Genomic DNA, 18,274 nt, shown 5'->3' on the forward strand with positions numbered 1-18,274 from the left:
AAAAGTTAGGAGATAACAGGCGTACTAGCTGTTACGGCGAACCATGAGAAAGAACACAAAGCTCGGTCTAGGTGTCTTCAGGATTAGTTAGTCTTGTAGCAAATATGAAGCCTTATGAAGACTTATGAAGCCAACGAAGTTTTGTTGCGACGTCTCTGTGCGAATTTTGCTGTTATTGCTCCCCTGGGCGCGAATGAATCGGTGTGGATTAATGTCGATTCAGATTGTGACTTCTTGACACCAGGCCTGTACAGGCTGGCTCGGCACGGCTAGGTCGGGAAATGTTTCTCTTTGAGGTCGTCCGGACGTTTCGGAGAAACTGAAGTCCACAACTACGAACTAGAATACTCGTTCGTGTACTTTGTGTCCTCACAGAGAGGTGTCGCTACTACCTCAACTGACATTTTGCTGGTTGACGTGAATGAGTGCATGCAACTGCCTGTACGCATTTAGGCATCAAGGAGACTTGCATAAATGCGGCAATGTCACTTGCACTGGATGCACACCCTTATGCGATCAGCCTACTATTGAAGTGGTTATCGTTGTGGTTTTGATGTTACGGCTAACCAGCGTTGAACAAGCACGTGCATTCATCAACGTGACACTGAGCCTCTTCGACATGCCACAGGCTAGCCTGTTTTCAACATCCCGCTGCGTACTTTCGCAACACACAGCGTTTGTCAGCTTCGTCCGTCTAATCTCCCTTGTTTATACTCAGCTCCATGCCTATGCGTTCAAGGACAGTCTGCGTGCCTTTGAGGGACGGAGTGTGCCGCTCGTCCCTGAAAACAGCTGGAGACACAAAGCTGCTGCGGACAGAAAACACGGCATTGTTATTGTTGCCTTTTTTTCACTTTATGTTTTGATTAGGGGCTTTAACAACACATAGGCCCGCGTTATTGGGCATGGTTTTCTTGCGTAAATAAGAGAGCAACTTGAATGAGCATTTATGTATTTCTTTTTAAACGTGCGAGAGCCCAGAAAAAACTCTAAAATGTCAATTTGCTGTGGTCGACGAAATCGAAATCACCCATTAGGCTTTTTGTTTTGCGGGAAAGGAACAAACATATTTGGCGAAGGAAAAAAAATATTGCCATATAGGACAAAAACCGTAGACAACAATTTAGGCTGGTAACGTTCGAGTCCTGGACAAATTCGCCAAATGGAGTCCACAAAGAGAGCAACAATTGCGAACAATGCAGCAACGTTTAGCTTGCAACCTGAACAATGCGTTTGGTGGTGTGTAATTTAAGCGCTTGCGGTTCAAAATAGTGAGCATGGGACGTCGCGAGACCTTACAAGTGCCAAGTGCCGACATAATTTAGGCAGCACTCTGCCGCCCAGCGTCGCATCGCTGGCGCATCACGCTTGCATGGAAACGCGATCAATATTGGCGGGCTATTTTCGAATGCGCGTCCTTCTCTTTGGCGCAGGTGATCTGCAGCAGGGGTGCCCAGAGGCAGCGTCTGCCGCCAGACGGCTGAGCCGGCTATGACCGAGGACAGCGAGTACCGCATCCGGCTAGTGACGCTGGGTGGCGGAGGCGTGGGCAAGAGCTCCATCGTCAAGCGCTTCTTGTTCAACACGTTTTCGGACCGTTACAAGCCCACTGTCGAGGACCTCTTCTGCAAAGAGTTCGACCTCGAGTCCATGACGCTCAAGGTGCGACCCCCCCCACCCCCCATCCACTTCGGGGCTTGCCACATGTCCGGCTCTAATGGGGTCACGTGTCGCGTGTTGTCGCGATTGGCTAATGAGAATGACTATCACAAATCTGTATTCGTCTCAATACAACCACTCAGCTAGAGAACTTTAGGAATTCTTCTAAACAGACCACACTGACACCGGTTCCACTTTGGAGGCCCTCTTCGCTTTTGAAGCTAATTTATTAATGGACAGCAATAATGACTCCAGTACGCCACTGCCCCTGCCGATCCTCTTTCGCTTAGATACAGTTTTCCACTTGCTTAATAACACTAAGCACTTAACTTGTGCATCCGGTGCCTCGCACACATCACTGGCAAATGTTTAGGCGGCCACAATATGTGAAAGGTCAGCTGACAAACATTTGAATGCCTGTTTGAACTAAGTCGTATGAACGTGCCCGCATGGCCTGGGAGTAGCGAGTGTGAATCATGGAGAGTTCAGTATCTATTTCGCTCTCCCGTCTCAAAGAAGAAACCTGGTTTGGTCACGCATGACAAATGGGCAATGACACGTGGGCACGTCACGTTACACAGTGCGACGACCAGGTAGTGGCCGGTAGTGACAACTGCTCACTACCATCTACCTGTGCCATGTCCGTGATGGTTTACTTGAAACTACGACACCGGGGTCGTAGTTTGTGTAAATCAGGGAATTCGTTGCTATGGCGTTAAACTGGTGACCTCAAACATCAGCAGGCGTCTCTCATACCCTGAGTCGCTTTGGGACGTTAAACCCTATAAACCAAACAATCAAGCAACAGTAAAGAAAATTGTTACCGGCTTGGAACATAAATGAAAGCAAGCTGTTATTGCTTTGGTATAGCCGAATAGCCTTGCATTATGTCGTGTAACCAGCCTCAGCTGTCGTATCCCTTCACTCTCGTCTTAACCTTCACCTTTCATGCTAGCCACACTGTGTTCATCCCTTGGAAGACACCTTGTGCTTTCTCATTTCTTCGCTCCGACATAGCCTGTTGAGCTCCCTAGCCTTTCGCACCTTTCCTCTGCAGTTTCACTCCATGTAGTGCAAAATTGGGTTTCCCTTTCTCCAATTTTTAACTAGCTGTGGCTTTCAGATGCAATCGTGCACTTCTCATTGCCGCCTGCACACTGTGGCTGGTGGCAAGAGTACTAATTTAGTACCAGTTAACAAAGGCCAGTAAAGGGCATTCTGTCATATTTCAGAAAAAATGGTCATGAGCCGGATGTGTACGAGAAGGCAGAAGAACCAATGTTCGTTAGGAGAAGGAGACGTAAGCACGGGGCAGCAGAAACCGAGGTAGACAAATAAATGACTCTGGACTTTGCATTGACAAGGTATCTGAGCCGCACAGCACCGGAATAATTCGAAATATGCGGGACTGTCATTCTGTCCTTATTATAGTCAGTCTTTGTCTTATCAGACTTAGTCAGTCTGACAAAGTTGATGAAGTGATTAGCCTTACGGCTCACATTGTAGAATTTAAGCAAGAATACAAGGCTTTATGAAAAACCAATACAATAAGAGCTGTCGTTGAAAACTGCGCGAAATCGTCGCAGTCGCAGTAATGTACATTCGGATATAGGACGAAAAGAGCTCAGAATGGTTACGACTCCAAAAAAGTACTGAACGTGTAAAAACTACGAAAATATAAGACCTTCATTTTATATGGAGCTCGGTCATTCAGGTTGAGCTCGGTATAGTAGGTATGCAAAACGAAGGCTAAAGAATCTTTGCCTGCGTGAGCGGCTGTTCGCTGATTGACATCCTCGCCAATATGTGTAGATTTGCTGAGTATTTCGTACGAATATTTATTCATTGTAGCAAGAGACAGGAAGGCGAAATTACTGTCAACAAAAAACTAGGGTGAGGAATGATTGAGAGGGCGCCGAGGTGCTCTCGTGAAGATTTATACCAGAGGATTTGTAGAACTAAGAGAGTAATTCGGAACAGAATAATGTATCATGCTCTCATGTCCCGTCCCATACACAGGCTTGCTAATTTATGCTCTTGAGCAATCCAGCAGGTGTGTAATCTGTTCAAAGAGAATCTGACGTTACACATTAAGGTGCATTTTTTAAATGCACGCACTGCACCAAATATGTTTGACTTTGCGTCGTTCTGCAGCTTATTTTGTTGTTTCGTGTATCCCAAGTAGAACGTGGAGTTTAAATATAAGCAACTAACTGCTCCCTGTGTTAACCCTGTTATTTGCGTAATATGACATTCTGAAAACGAGAGCTATTGAGGTCATTCTCTCTACGTTTTGCAAGGCGGAATAATCAGGTATCCAAAAGCTTTTTTGTTTATAATGACATAGTGTCCTTCCTTTCATATGAGCTGTTGATAAAGTGAAACAAACAAAATTTTGTTTCTTCCTATATCATGCTTTTCCGCCTAGCCGACTAACGTGTAGCGGAAATACCCGTGACGCGGAAGTGCTCGAAACAAATTTCTAAGAGCACAGAGAGTAAAAAGATGAAAAGAGACACAATATTGTATCGGCGTGCGTTTGGACTTCAAAGCAGGCGCCAGGTAATGTCCCGAACTATGCGCAAAGCGTCTTAATGGAGGCATGTAGTTAATTCCGAATATGCGCTCTAAACCACTGGCACGGATTGGCCATTTGCGGATGGTAATGCACCCCGCTTCGAGAGTGCAAAGTGTAATGCGCACGGCTGTAGCCAGATCACCCCTCGTTCTCTAGCTACGGCCGCTTAATAAATTCCAGTTTGTTTTGTTTCAGCATAAATGGAAAAGTTTTTAGAGCCCATATTTGGCTAATGGTCAGATATGGAGCTCCTGTTCTGTGCCGGCAACCATATTGTAACACGGCCGTGCACGGGTCGATGCCCGTCTTTGAGATACCCACGCGTGGTAGGCTCGCATGGGGGTATGGAGCTCATTACAGGCGGTTGGTCAGTCCCTAGTATACTCTAGTTCGCTTCACCGTGAGCATTGAAAGATGAGAGGATTAAAATGTTTTTGTGTCACTTGCAAACCAGTTTTCTTTTGTTTCGACGATAAGTGACATTTTAGCTTTCATCATTTGTAGCCTCCGAGTTGTGCGTGATGCACGTAGTGCGTCGTTCTAGAAGCTTTCTTCCACTCCAGCGACACTATACTCATTAACGTAATCGTGCAGCTCCAGGTCTGCTGGTTTTTTCACGTACCCAATATCATGCCGGGCGCGGTAAGTGCAGTTGAGATAATTGCCTTATTGTCCGTTATTTACATTCTCGAAGCCCTGTGCCCCTAAATAACAATGTGATTGTATGTGGCACTCGCAGCCAGACGTATACGTACATAAGTAGTCCTTCGCAAAAACAAAGTAAAAAAAGGAACAAAGTTTGAACACAATGTGCGTATACAACATGCCTTGGGTAATCCTTGTTGGACACCATGCATCACACAGCTTTCTACAAAACAAATTGCGTAAGTTCTAAGTTCTCTAACACGATAATATTAAAAGCCCCGTTCTTCAGGAAATCCGGTGCTGGCATTGTCGGCGTCGGCAAAAATTCACGGACATGACACTGCGAGGTGGCAGCTGGCAGCTGACATTGCAGGGCGACGATTGTTCGTAGGGTAGTGCACTGTCAGGCGACAAAATAACATGGCGGACTTGGCCCATGCTCACAGTATTTAGTTCAGATTAAGGGGTGAGAGGAATCGCACCTTCTAGGACCATTGCATTCTCAGTCGGGTGTGCTCCTCCTAAACAGCGCTGTTATGGTCATACGACTTGGCTAAGCGAGGCTTTACACTTATGTCCCGTAGCTTACGACCATACACTGAAGAGTATGTTTTGGCAATAGAAACACAAATAAAAGCCTTATTGAATAAACCAGTGGTAACGTGCATCAATGCGAGCTAGCCAGGACCTGGAAGGAGAGCCACGGAAGGGAGAGAAGTTAGCGATGTGATACCAACCCTTAGTAGCGGAACTCAAGCGTACCCTCCGATTTTTCGGACAAAATCTGGATGAAGGTTTGAGCATAAATTCGCATGCGCCCGATTTCAGCCGATATCATTAGCGACCCTCAAACTAAACCAAATCCCAGTCATATGAGCTCTGAACACAACGCGAGTCGCCATCTAGCGTAAAATGTATGCAGACTGAACTGTACAACAGGTGCGACATCCTTAACTAGGACTGACGTCCTTAACTAGGATGATGCTCTAGATTTGTAGATGCACACACGGGAGCAGCGACAGCCGCCTTCACAGCAGAGCACCTAACAATCGCAGTGGCCGCATCACTCCGCATTACTTCGCATTACCGATGTCTCAAGTCCCATGGTAGTGTCATCATGGTCTTCTTGTTGCCAAACGCCATCGTAAAATGCTGTGCTACTCAATTAACCAGATGACATGCTAAAGCTGGTCGACCGGGCTTTACGCGAGACGATAGCCAGATGACTCCTGATCTGAGGGTCTCTTCCAGGATCATGTAGTCAAATTTAGCTTTACTTTATAATAAACTTTACTCATAATCCTCCTTCTAACATAATGACAGGTGGACATCCTGGACACGGCGGGCGACCACCAGTTCCCGGCCATGCGGCGGCTGTCCATCGCCAACGGCCACGCCTTCCTCCTCGTGTACAGCGTCGACTCGATCGCTTCCTTCGAACTGGTTAAGCAGTGCTTCCAAGAGGTCAGGGAGCACAAGCCAGATTTTCAGGTATACACACGCGCACATATCGCATACACATCTTGCAGGTTTAAAGATAAAAAAAAAGGAACAGCAGTGTTACTAGTGTAACGTGAATTTGCAAACATTACACCGAACTTATTTCCACATGATGTTTTGTTTTTCTTTTTCTCGAAATTCAAACAGGCTGACGTGAATTCAGATTTGACCAAGACAGCCGTAATGCTACAGGACCTAGAATACACTTTCTAGTGTGCCTTGCCGCGGTAACTCCCTTAAGAAGGGGGGCGCAGTAAGCAGTGATTACCACCAGTCGCCAATTGAGGGCGCTGCGCACAGTGAGTAGGCTGAGACATCATCCTTATCATTCTAAATCAACAAACAGAGGTTTAAATTATATTCTAATATTTTTTCTCTGGCTTATATTTTAAACTTTATGTTTTCTCGCTATAAAAGGGAACGACCATGTCAGCCTCAGCTCTCAGCAAACGATCTCATTCAGCAGATGCTTTCTCTTAGCAGACTATATTGCTTGCCATGCAGCTGGCGTTGTTATGTGCATGAGTGCGTAATTTCGCTGGTGAATGTCATTTCCCTGGTGTGCGTATCAGGTAAGTTGCGCTCGTTTTTTAACAGTGATTATTGAATGGAATGCCGCATGGAAAGAATATTCATGTTAAGTGGCTTCGAAAGAACGGGCATGTTTTGCATCAATGTGCCGGAGTGGACCTTTTTCTAGTCGCGCACGTGTGTCCTTTTTTCAAGGCCCGGTTTGCTGCTGACGACTTGCAGACTCGGTAAAGGCATCAAATTGTCACATGTAAGACGCACATATGCCGAAAGAGTCTGTCGCAATTTGATCGAGAGTGCCTTGGTCGACTTGCTGGCAGACATCCAGCCTCCTAAAGCCGCTTTGAAAACCTTCCGCACACTCACTGTCAGCCGCACCTCCTTGCGGTCGTCGCTGCCAGTCACTGCTTCCGGCGCCACCTTGTCACCCTCGTTCGGCACACTAGGTGGTATATTCTGGACACGGTAATAATGCTGTGAAAAGACCTTGTTTTGAATGAATGAACGAATGAATGAACATATATAGGAAGACGTGGTGGGAGAAGCTGTTGCGAGTATGGCTCTTATTCCAGGACCTCAGTGGCTTTTTCTGCCCTCTTAAGTATGGTGAGCAGCGTTTACTGCTTACAGCAGTGATAGGTCACTTGTACGTTTCTTTAGAGAAAACAGTTTGAGCCCTGTCAGGGTACACTTCTGCCCATGTTTGTACGGTGGTGGAGTTTCGAAACAACCATCTGCCGCAGCTGAGGCAGACTCCAAACCACTATGCAACCCGTCTGCCTCCAAATCTCTCTCTCCTCCCTGTTTTTACCTATCTCCTGTAGCCTAAAATTTGGAACAGGAATCAGCTCTCTCCGCCTTGCCACCCGTGAACCGAAGAGCTAAGGAGAACCAGAGGAAGGAGACAAACCTTTAGAGCAGACGCCCTGCACTGGGACAACATAACTACTATTTCAGGCTCATTACTTTTCGCCCTACGTCAACAGATAAGGTGCCCTCCGAGGATGAGTGTTTCAAATCATGCACTGAGCTCACCAACTGAAAGATCCTGTCAGTGATCTCTCATTCGTTGCTGTAGAAAATAGGCTAACGCAAAGCCCTACACAAGACTCAAGCATGGGGTCACAATTTATTTCATCCTATATGCTGAACTGTACAGAGACGTGCAAGCACACACTTTCCAGTGTGCTAAAAGCAAATAGCGTGAATTAAGGAAGAATTATCTATTCCACAAGGCTCAACATCTCTAATGCTAGGCTCCCCTCAAAGTATAGCCTCATCCCTATTCCGTCTCTCTGATTGTGTGCTGTAGCTTTTGGGTCAAGTATTGTTACAAAAATATCCGCCAGCTAGCTCCGCAAATATTATTGCATGGTTTTTGTTCGCGGAGCAGCGCCTTCGTCTCTGTTGCAAATCGGATAGCGAGGGAGAGAGGAAGAAGGGATTCCTAATGAGTTTCGTCGCTATAAAGCATGACGTTCAGTAAACAAGGCGAAGACCCACAGAAAAGCCGGACATTGGCGCAGGCTGCACCGATACCCAGCTGTCGTATTAGCCCGCGTCGCGAACAGCACGCGCGCGTCCCCTCCCGCATTCCCTTCTTATGCATCCACACTCCATTCGTACTGTGCACGGACTTTGAGATGAACTTTGCCCGACCACTCTAATCTGCCGCGCGGACACGGGGAGCAACTTCTAATGCCCACCTCTTCCTCCCGCTAGAGAGTGAGCAAATACGTGCCTACAAACACAGCGCCGATATTCAACTGTAATTGCCATTCCCACTTCTTGGCAAGCAACCACTCATTGTCGTGGCATGTCCAGAATAGAGGAGGAGTGGAGTCCGAGTTCAAACTTTCGTTTCGACCGGCCTTGGACCCGGTACAGAACGAGATAGAGCCTCGGCCCCAATTGTCTCTCTCTCCTCTCTTTCACATTCAGTTCGGACTCGAAATCCCATCACTCCGCGGCAGAAGGTTCCCGAGGTAGGGAGGATTTTCGAAGCTCGGGTGTGAAAGGATGGAGAAAGGGTTGGCTATAACGGAAATCAGCATATCGATTGGAGGACGCTCGCGCGATGGAAATTTATTCGCTGTATGAAAGTCGTGCTAGTTTGTGCGAGGCGAATGGGCTCACGGTAACACGACGGTTCTGTGGAGATTATGCGAAACGCGGCTCTGAAGGGATGATGGAGACTTCGAAGAAAGATATTCTTCGTCAGTCGAAGCAGCTGGCTCAGTTTCGTAGGCGCCATTCTTCTCGGAACTACTAAGTCTCATGCGGGCAGTTTGACGGCGGTTAGAGTTCAAGGAAATTTAAAAACAAAACAACAAAAACGACTGTTAGCAGAAGTACACGTGACGTTAGAGAGGCAAACTTTCATTTGAGTGGACCAGTTTGAGTGTAACCAGCCTTTTGAAAGACATTGCTGTCATGATAAGGGTGGATGTTCGGTCGATTTGGTGCATCGTCAAGGAAATACAGTGCTTTTGAAACAAGGACAACACAAAAGTGAACACTGTCCTGGACAAAACAAGACAACACAAGGACAACAAAAGAGTGGACACGTGCTGTCAGCTCTTGTGTTGTCCTTGTTTCAAAAGCGCTTTATTTCCTTGAAAATTGCTTTCTTGAACGACCTGAAGGACGCATAGTACCTATGGAACCTACGACACCGGTAGGTGCCATGAAGTACCGTGCTAGCTTTATATAAGGTCGTCAAAGGAGCATGTAGGCATATTATGCTCATTCGCAGCCCTAACCGATTTGTTTTTATGTGATAGCGCTTGAATCGCCACCTGAATAAAAACGTGTCTTCGGTCACATGAGTCCGAGGACCAGACTTCAAGTTAGAAGATAGGAAGGGACGACTATACTTAGCGATGCGTCTTCATTGTACCTCTTCTGCCACCTCTACACACCTACACCGAAACTTGTAATTATTATTAACTTGGTGAGGGCTAGTCGGTGATACGATTGTCCTGTCGTCAATGTGCCTTATCTTGTGCCCCCGTTTCTTTTATGCTGATATCTTCTACAGTTTCATATCTAATCTTCAGACCCGGCAAGATGTGTGGTTGGAAGATATACGTGTAGCAGTCGGCAAACACAACTGTTGAAGAATGACTCAAAACGACGTAAAGGCATCTGTAGCTTCTAATGTTGACAGATTGTGATCGCGTAATATATTTTGGCGCTGCTCAGTATATTTCAGGTGGGGAAATCTCAATCACTGAGATGTTTCCTCCTGTTTAGAAGTCCACATCTGCGGCACAGTTCCTGAGCTCTTTAGGAGAAACTTTTACGTGCCCGCATGTACCTCATTACATCGCCTTCTGTACTTATGGGTCATATTTGAAGAATTGCTTACCACTGTATTTGACTTGTTTTGATCAGGGTAATTCTTGAAATCTAACATATCGGTGGTCCCACTTCGATAGGAATGAAGCTTCATAACGGTGATGTCACCTCAGCGCATGCTGCCATGTCGAACCGTGTTTCCGGTGTTGTAGTAATAGCAGTAGACTTTATTGATAGTGTTGTTCACGCGGTCATGCAAGGTTGCGACTCTCATCTGGGGGTAAATTTCTCTGCCCAACCTGTGAGAAGGGTCTTCTTGTCAAGACTGACGAATAAATTGTTCCACGCTTCTCGTGAGGGAGCTGGTGGGAGCTCTCTGGAAGGTGGTTTGTCCTTGCGTCGTTGTGTTGTGTTTGTTGTTTTTTTAACGCATAAGCAATTAAGACAACCATGCGCCATGTACCCTTGCATGCCCAAAGTATATTTTCCTATTTAGCAATTTCTGATATGTTGCGATTTCGGCATATAGAGTCAGTCTCATTTGGATATTGCATGTAATCTGTGAGGACCGCGATAATATCCTCTTTATTATATTCGTGGGCGTAGAGGCCCCTCTTTAATGAGCTGTAAATGTGGAGGAGAAAATACTCTCCCTTCATCCATCCTGTCGCGTAGCTCATCAAATGAGTTCTCAATTCTAGTGCAGAAATATTATTTAATAGGGTGGGCGCTGTAGTCGACTCGTATGAATAGGCCTTGTAACAACATATAGGCCACTTCATTGCCTCAATTTCCAGACTGCGCAGGAACAATATAATCTCCGCACAGATATTTATGTCGAAACTTTCCAGGATTTTAGCGGCTGCCGCAATCACGGAGACTTTATTATAGTTCGAGAAGGCTCTCCTTAATCCACTCATGATCGTGGCTACTTATCTTGTGCCCCGCCGGGGTGGCGCAGTGGTTACGGCGCTCGACTACTGTTCCCAAAGACGCGGGATCGAATCCCGGCCTCGGCGGCAGCTTTTCGATGGAGGCGAAAGGCAAGGCGCCCGTGTGCTGTGCGATGTCAGTGCACGTTAAAGAACCCCAGGTAGTCGAAATTACCGGAGTCCTCCACTACGGCGTCTCTCATAGCCTGAGTTGCTTTGGGACGTTAAACCCCACAAACCAACCAACCATTTATCTTGTGGAGATCACGCAGAGCTATCACCACCTCTTCTATCTGCCACTGTGCGAGAGTTGATCTCGGTTGCGACCGGGATTAAGGAGGCGAGATCTGACCCACATGTTGCGGCCGTCGTAGTGTAACCGCGTTCACGGCCACATGACAATGATTGCGCATAATTAGAGCTTTCCTATGTTTTGGATGAATAGCCCATGACCTGCGCTTTCAAATAAATGGAACAAGGGCATTGAAACCTCATTCTAGACGCCACCCTAAAACACTGAGCTTTTCAAAACAGCCCAGGCAGCGCAGAGCAATCTGTATAGCGTTTGCGGCTGTAAAAACGACGCACCAAACTGCAGGTCCGAGAGGTCATTATCAGAAGGTGCAGGCGCACCAGGTCGAAGCTGCGCGTTAAAGACGCCAACTTCAACAAGTTCGCGTTTTTCCGGCTAGCGGTGATTATTAGCGTTGCGGCGTAGGTGCAATTCTTTGGTCTTTTCTTATGGTAGTCGTGTTTTTCTGCTCTTGACATCAAGACCACGAAGTCATGCTAATCTATTATAGTCGCTACAAGTCGTCGCTAGAGATATTTGTCATTAAATTTCACTGCGAGTCAGTAGTAAGCATTTTTTAGTCCTTTCTAATCAATTGTAGTCGTTACAAGTCATTGTCAGAGATAATTGTTATTTGCAATCCTTCTAGTCATTACTACACATTACTAAGCATGCTTAGTCATTCTAATAAATTGTCGTTTTATGTCGTCGCTAGACATACCGGTCATTACAAACCATTCGTAGTCATTATTAGTCATTATACTCTACCAATTTCTGTTATAAGATCTGTTAATCGCTAACTATTATTACAAATAACTTTTCTTTCTTTATTTTCTCTAAGTTGTCTTTATACGGTGGACATTTCCTGATGAGGTGTCCGGCGGTCACTTCTACCGAACAGCATGAGTCTAGAGAGGCTTTCGCCTTAAAAACAACCTGCTCAGAATGACCGCATGACATGCTACATAACACGTGCAGGTTGACATGTGCAGGGACTTTTCATTCCTTATTGAAATGAGGATAATATATTAAGAAAAATAAAAATAAACGTACAAACTAAATAAAATAAACCGGTAGACATATGTACTTCAACACATGTATATGCAACCTTTTAACTTAAAACTCAAGAGCAAAAAAACATGTTTTCTTTTGGTTAGATCGAGTAGGGAACAAACATTTCACTAGGTTATAACGAAACCATTATTGTTTCTACACCGGGGCAGCTGAGGCATTTCACCATCTCTTGCTGTATTGTCACTGTAGTATGTCCCAAGTGGCGCAATGCGAAGGACAAAAGGCTATAATTGCCCTTTGATCTTTTAAAAAAAAACAACCACATCCCCTTTTAATACATTGCCCTAACACGGACGATTATTATATTTTACTTTGACCGGGTGAGTGCGGTTATTATTATAGGAGGTATTTTAGCGACCTATTTATTTTCAGCACAGTAAAACATTTTTACGTAGTAAGCATGGCGTTATTTCTCTGCAGCAAATAATAATATAGTAATTTATATATGGATAAAGCGCAGTAAGTGTCGAGCTTCCTTTTTGTGGGCACAATATACCACGCGTTTCAGCGAACGATTTCAAAAATTATTAGAAATACGAGTGACTGAGAGAATAGAAAATATATTCAGGAGCACATATTGAGTCACAGAGGGAGTCTTTTTTAATAAAAACGTTTCTATTGTTATACCTTATTAACTTATTCTCACTGTTTAGCTTTCTCTACAACACTGCTGGATGCCTAGTGTTAAATGAAATTTGACGCAGTGGTAATGCCATATCACTTTTGAAATGAAGAAACACTCATTTTCTATTACCCTTTAGCGCGACTAAATACCACACCTTTTTACTAACAATCCCTTATCAGAGCGCATAAGGCGTGCGAAAGCTAGGTGGGAAGGCACGCCCGCGAATGACGTATTCCAGAAACTGCTCCAGCAAATTTAGAGCTGCCTACTTTCCCGTGCCGTGTAATTCACTTTTCTTTATCTCTTTGGTATCAAAAGCAACGGAGAGAAAATTGGTAATTCCTGCCCCTTTCACTACTCTAAGTGGCGAAATGAATTCTACATGACGTGGCACAAGCAGCTCGAAATCGGCGCTGCTGTCACCGCGACACGTTACTCTCCAACTATAGCTTGGTGAACAAGATTTAAGGCATTTGGTCACCTTTGGTCACCTCTTACTGATCGAGTACATGGAAAACATGTCAACAGATATTTAAAGGGCAACTCTGGAGGTTTTCTGACATTCGGATATTCTAGTAAAAATTTTACCATAGGCTCTACTCTCCGTCCTGACTCATTCTACAAAATTTCGGTGCCGTACAATAATCCGTTCACGCGCAACACGGCTTTAAAAGATGCCGTTTTCATGGCTCAAGTTGAGAATATTTCTGCGGCCAACTTTGAGTTTCTGACGTCACAAACAGTATACCGGCGTTACTGCCCACTTCCAGCGTGATTATAAAATTGTGAGGCTTATATTGAACTACCTCAGGCATTTTATGCAGTGCGTCATGATTTCCATACTCTATTTCCACCATCCAAAGCACGTACGAGTGTTTTTCTAATACTGAGTGTGACGTCACCATTTCGTCACCTGGGACGTCACTTCTGGACATAAAAGTAGTTTCGGTTTTGATTCGCTGTTTTTCCTTTTTAAAAATACTTCTAATTGGATTTTTGAAATACGGTTTTTGTGTTGGAGTCGGGATATGCCGAGAATTGTAATTTAACTAAAATAGAAATGATGAAAAACCACCAGAGTTGCCCTTTAAGTGACTTATACTAGACGTCTTGGGCGGTCCACCAGGGGAAGATTTCTGGCTGCACACCAGAGCAAGCGACAGATAAGCGGATGAAATACAGGTGTACGTAGCAATGACGACTCCTACAGTGCCAATGCAGGCCATGCACATCTTGCTGGCCCTTCTTCTCTGTGGTGTGTTTCAGGAGGTACCCATAGTGGTAGCTGGAAACAAGATCGACCTTCCAGCGGACCGGCGCCAAGTGAGCAAGGAAGACGTGGCCGAGTGGCTGTTCTGCGACCTACCCCGGCTGCGCGCCAAGTTCGTGGAGTGCTCGGCCAAAGAGAACCTGCAAATCCGCGAACTTTTCCGTGGATACCTGCAGCTGGCGCGCATCCCGCAGCAGTCTTCGGAGGCGACTTCACAGCACCACCACCTGCCGTCAGGGCTCGCTGGGGGCCTCCAGCGCAGGTGCAGCGCACGTGTCACGGGTCCCCGGGCGAGGGGCATGGCCTCTTTCTCTTCGTCCCTACAGGTGGGTTAGGGGGGCCGAACGCTCCGTTTTCAGCCTTAGTCATCACCGGAATTGAAATTTTGTTCACTGAAGCGTAGGCACCTCTCGACGTTTGTTGGCCCATATGCTGCCCTACCCGCAGACATTGTGTATCTCAGAGAATTTCCTAATGTCGTCTCCTCACCTGATACTCCGCCTCACTTTGCCGTTGTTTCCTACGGAATCTCTTCCGCCCACCTTACGTATCAGTAGCAATGGGCTGTCAGCTTTACACTGTACCAAAAATACTATTCATGCATCTTGAGGTGCCCAGGAAATGCTATTTACTAAATATAGAAAACACGCACGAGCAATAGGTATCCCACTGATCCTTTGTGCACAAAAAAAAATCATTTCTAAGCTCGTTTTATTAGCACCGAGCATAACGGCGATCAGAAGTGGTGCTCCTCCTCTCCCTCCTCTACCTAGCGCACGTCGGTGCGCAATAAAAAATATGGAGCAAAAACGTCGCGCCTGCGTCCCACCTCGCTCCGTTCCACTGCGCGGCCGCACCCATCATGCCCCGATGACGTCATTGGGAAGGTGGGAGCACACAGGGAGGTGTCGCCCTAATCGGTTGCCAGCGGTCACCAAGAGCACATTAAAAATTATTTGGAAAGTATGGGTTCCAAGCAAATCTTTTAAAATATGACTCCCAATCTACGAATTTATTTCATTAGTATCACTTCAGGGGTACCTATTTCGCCTATGATGCCCTTCACTCTCAAGATTTCCAACCTCTCCCGTGCTTCCCCGTAGCGGAGGAGTTAGAATTTAAACTACATCATCCTGCACATTCAACGCTGGCTCTTCCGTCACCCTCTCTCAGTGTCCCGGCTGCTCGTATAAAATGCACCACGTTGAACGCATTTGCAGCAGCTCTCCTTTCTTGTGTGTGTGCATAGTATTTACGTCACCCGCGGCTATGGCTTGGGACAACCCAAGTGCCATTTCCTTCCGAGAAATCGAAGTTAAATTAGTTCGCCTTTTCGATCCCTCTCGTGGCAAATACATTTCAGTGGAAGCCGGCGGACTATGAGAGGCGTCAAACAGAAAAATGACTATCGACACTTCGAACAGCAATTTTTGTCCCTGGGTGCACGTTAACATTCCTGTCTAGGGTCTCTCCCAAACTGACATCTCTGGCAGCCTTGCGTTTAGTGGCTTCGATGCGTAAAAAATATAGCGTAAGCACCGTAAAACAAGTAGAGAAGTCTAATAGAGAAGGCCGTGCTCTCACGGGTTTCAGTCTTCAGCGCCAGAAAGGAGTGGCATCACCAACGCGCTCTAGGTTTCGCGTATATTTACATTTTTTCGCCTAAATCACTGTCAGCCGGCTGTTTGAGTAGCTGAAAAGATATATATCTTCTTTTTATACACGAATCAAGCGGAACAACATAGGCTGCTAATTGTTTCCCTACACGAACGCTGCAATGAACTTAAGACTTGGTAGTTTCGATGCCAACCTTATTTGCTACTGGCCAGGAGAAGTGACGCAATGCGTATTCCCAGTCGGTCATTTCAAGCTTGCCAGGTGCACCGTATCACATTGTCACGCATTGGTGCAGACGTTCGCTTTAGCGTCACAAGATAAAGCCACTAAAAATGCAACCCGTATATTTTAAAAGAAAAGGAAGAAAGCAGAACTGCAGGGACTCCTATTTACGTTACTGCAATACTTGTTCCATTGCAGGCATCGCCCTCTTCTGCCGTCCCCGACAGGGCAGCAGAAGCGCAAGCAGCTGCCAAAGCCAAGCCTCGAAGCCGCTCGCTGATTCGTAGAACCAGCAAGAAAGCGTCCAAGCTGAAAGAGCACGGCGTTGATGACTGCAACGTCTCGTGACGTGCCCAGCGTGGACGGCTCACGACCGCTTCTCCCCCGGTCGTGCAGGTTCTTAGAGGATCAAAATCAGGAGGGGCCGTTGCGCAGAGGACACGAAAGCAGGGGCCTCTTTTCCGAAAGCGAGGAATGATCCCGAGCTGTTTCCGGAAGAGACCGAGCCCTCGCCAGCTAGTCAAGCGGAGACGGAGGGGTATAAAAAAGGCACCGCAGCCGAGAGCTCAAAAGACATGCCCAAAGATTTCAGTCTTGTTCATTGTGTGCAGTAAGTGAAAGGTCGGGCCGGTGACAAAAAGAAATAACTTGGCATTTTAATAAAATCCCCACTGACTTATAATGGGAGGTGAAACCAAAGAGCTTTTAGACTGATGGTTGGTTGGTTTCAACTTATTTTTGAACAGCAACAAGAAGTCAATCGAAGGGGCTGTTTCCGAACGCCTGTACACTGAAATTCTGCACGAAAGATTTCTCCTTTTAAAGGTATTTTTGTGTGATCATATTCTTACTGTTTGTCGAGGACGTTCCTATTGAGCGTCGAAAATTTAAATCGCGTCTTGTTAGCAAAGTCAACGAAAGACTATTAGAAAAAGGCTAATCGAGTTTATGGTAATGAAATGGACTCGTTTAGAAAATCTCTACGTTGATGCGTCTTCTGCAACAAGAAATATTTAAAGAAGTTAAAGATGAAAGCGAATAAAGTATAAATTCTTTTTATCGTCATCGCTCACCGTGTAAATCATCGCTATAAAGCGATGATTCCGCATATACGCACGATTTGAGGGAGAGTTGTGACGGCTTAATTGCCTATCCGCTGGGACTGTTCAGCGCATACCGTGAACTCCCTTAGGATCTACGTTATATCGGCCTGAGCATCCCATACGGATCAACTCAGTATTGCGAAAGGGAAGACAATGCCGGCCTTCATTACAAAGCTAAATGCTCCACTCATAGCCTCTTAATGTAGTGCTGTTTGAAGCGGAAGTCTCTTGAAAGAGAAGGGTGTTGAAAAATGGCGATACAGGGTGTCACTCTTGTAGATCTTTCACGCAGAAAATTTGTTTAGCGGAAGAAAGTTTTCTCCAGAGTGTCTGAATGTCATGTCGCACCGTCCTGGTCTATTCGTATGCGCATTCGGCGAGTTGTTTACTCGTGTTAACTCAGAACAGAACCAAATTAGGCAATACAAATCGATGTTGATGTTTGTAGCCGTGTAATTAGCGTCGATTTCAGCCCTCACTCCTGAAGACCATCAGTCATTTACTCCGTTCGACCTAATATTAAAGATAGGCTTAAAAATCAATAGTATGAAGTTATACAGACGATAGAAAAAAAATAATTGCATTTTTTTTTGCCGAAGGATTTGACAATTCGATATATTTTTCATAAATTATTTTACCTATTCTTGCTTTTTTTGCACTTTTTGCACTTTTCGGCGCTTTTCCTTCTTCATCTTTTTTCCAAAACACAAGTATGGAAACATATCATTGAATTATCAGACGCAGCGAATAAAAGTGTGAATCAAGCTACAATACTCTAGAGTAAGGCGAATTAAAAACGATAATTGTGAATTTAAAGTTGATTAAGCGCATGCTCCAAGGCGTCAAAGAAAATACAGCGTAATTCACAATAGCTACAGTTGAGGAAGAAAATCGCTTCCCGCGGTTCCAAGGCACATCCTTGCATG

General features: G+C 45.6%; 1 protein-coding gene across 1 annotated transcript; it reads left to right on the forward strand.

Moving 5' to 3' along the window:
* Positions 1-1,458: 1,458 nt before the first annotated feature.
* LOC146189605 (GTP-binding protein Di-Ras2) lies at positions 1,459-16,910 on the forward strand. The gene is made up of 4 exons (XM_084603299.1): positions 1,459-1,662; positions 6,206-6,373; positions 14,403-14,732; positions 16,444-16,910. Exons 1-4 carry the CDS (start codon positions 1,492-1,494, stop codon positions 16,591-16,593), a joined length of 819 nt encoding a protein of 272 aa, XP_084459425.1. The 5' UTR covers positions 1,459-1,491; the 3' UTR covers positions 16,594-16,910.
* The last annotated feature ends 1,364 nt before the right edge of the window (positions 16,911-18,274 follow it).

This window comes from Amblyomma maculatum, chromosome 5, assembly GCF_055883805.1.
Source record: "Amblyomma maculatum isolate TAMU_Amacu chromosome 5, ASM5588380v1, whole genome shotgun sequence".
In the NCBI taxonomy this organism is placed as follows: domain Eukaryota; kingdom Metazoa; phylum Arthropoda; class Arachnida; order Ixodida; family Ixodidae; genus Amblyomma; species Amblyomma maculatum.

Bases quoted from the DNA above. Each gene is read 5' to 3' on its own strand.
- LOC146189605 (XM_084603299.1), top strand. From the start codon at position 1,492: ATGACCGAGGACAGCGAGTACCGCATCCGGCTAGTGACGCTGGGTGGC. The intron at 1,663-6,205 runs GTGCGACCCCCC...ACATAATGACAG, and splicing joins TCGAGTCCATGACGCTCAAG to GTGGACATCCTGGACACGGC. The intron at 14,733-16,443 runs GTGGGTTAGGGG...GTTCCATTGCAG, and splicing joins CTTTCTCTTCGTCCCTACAG to GCATCGCCCTCTTCTGCCGT.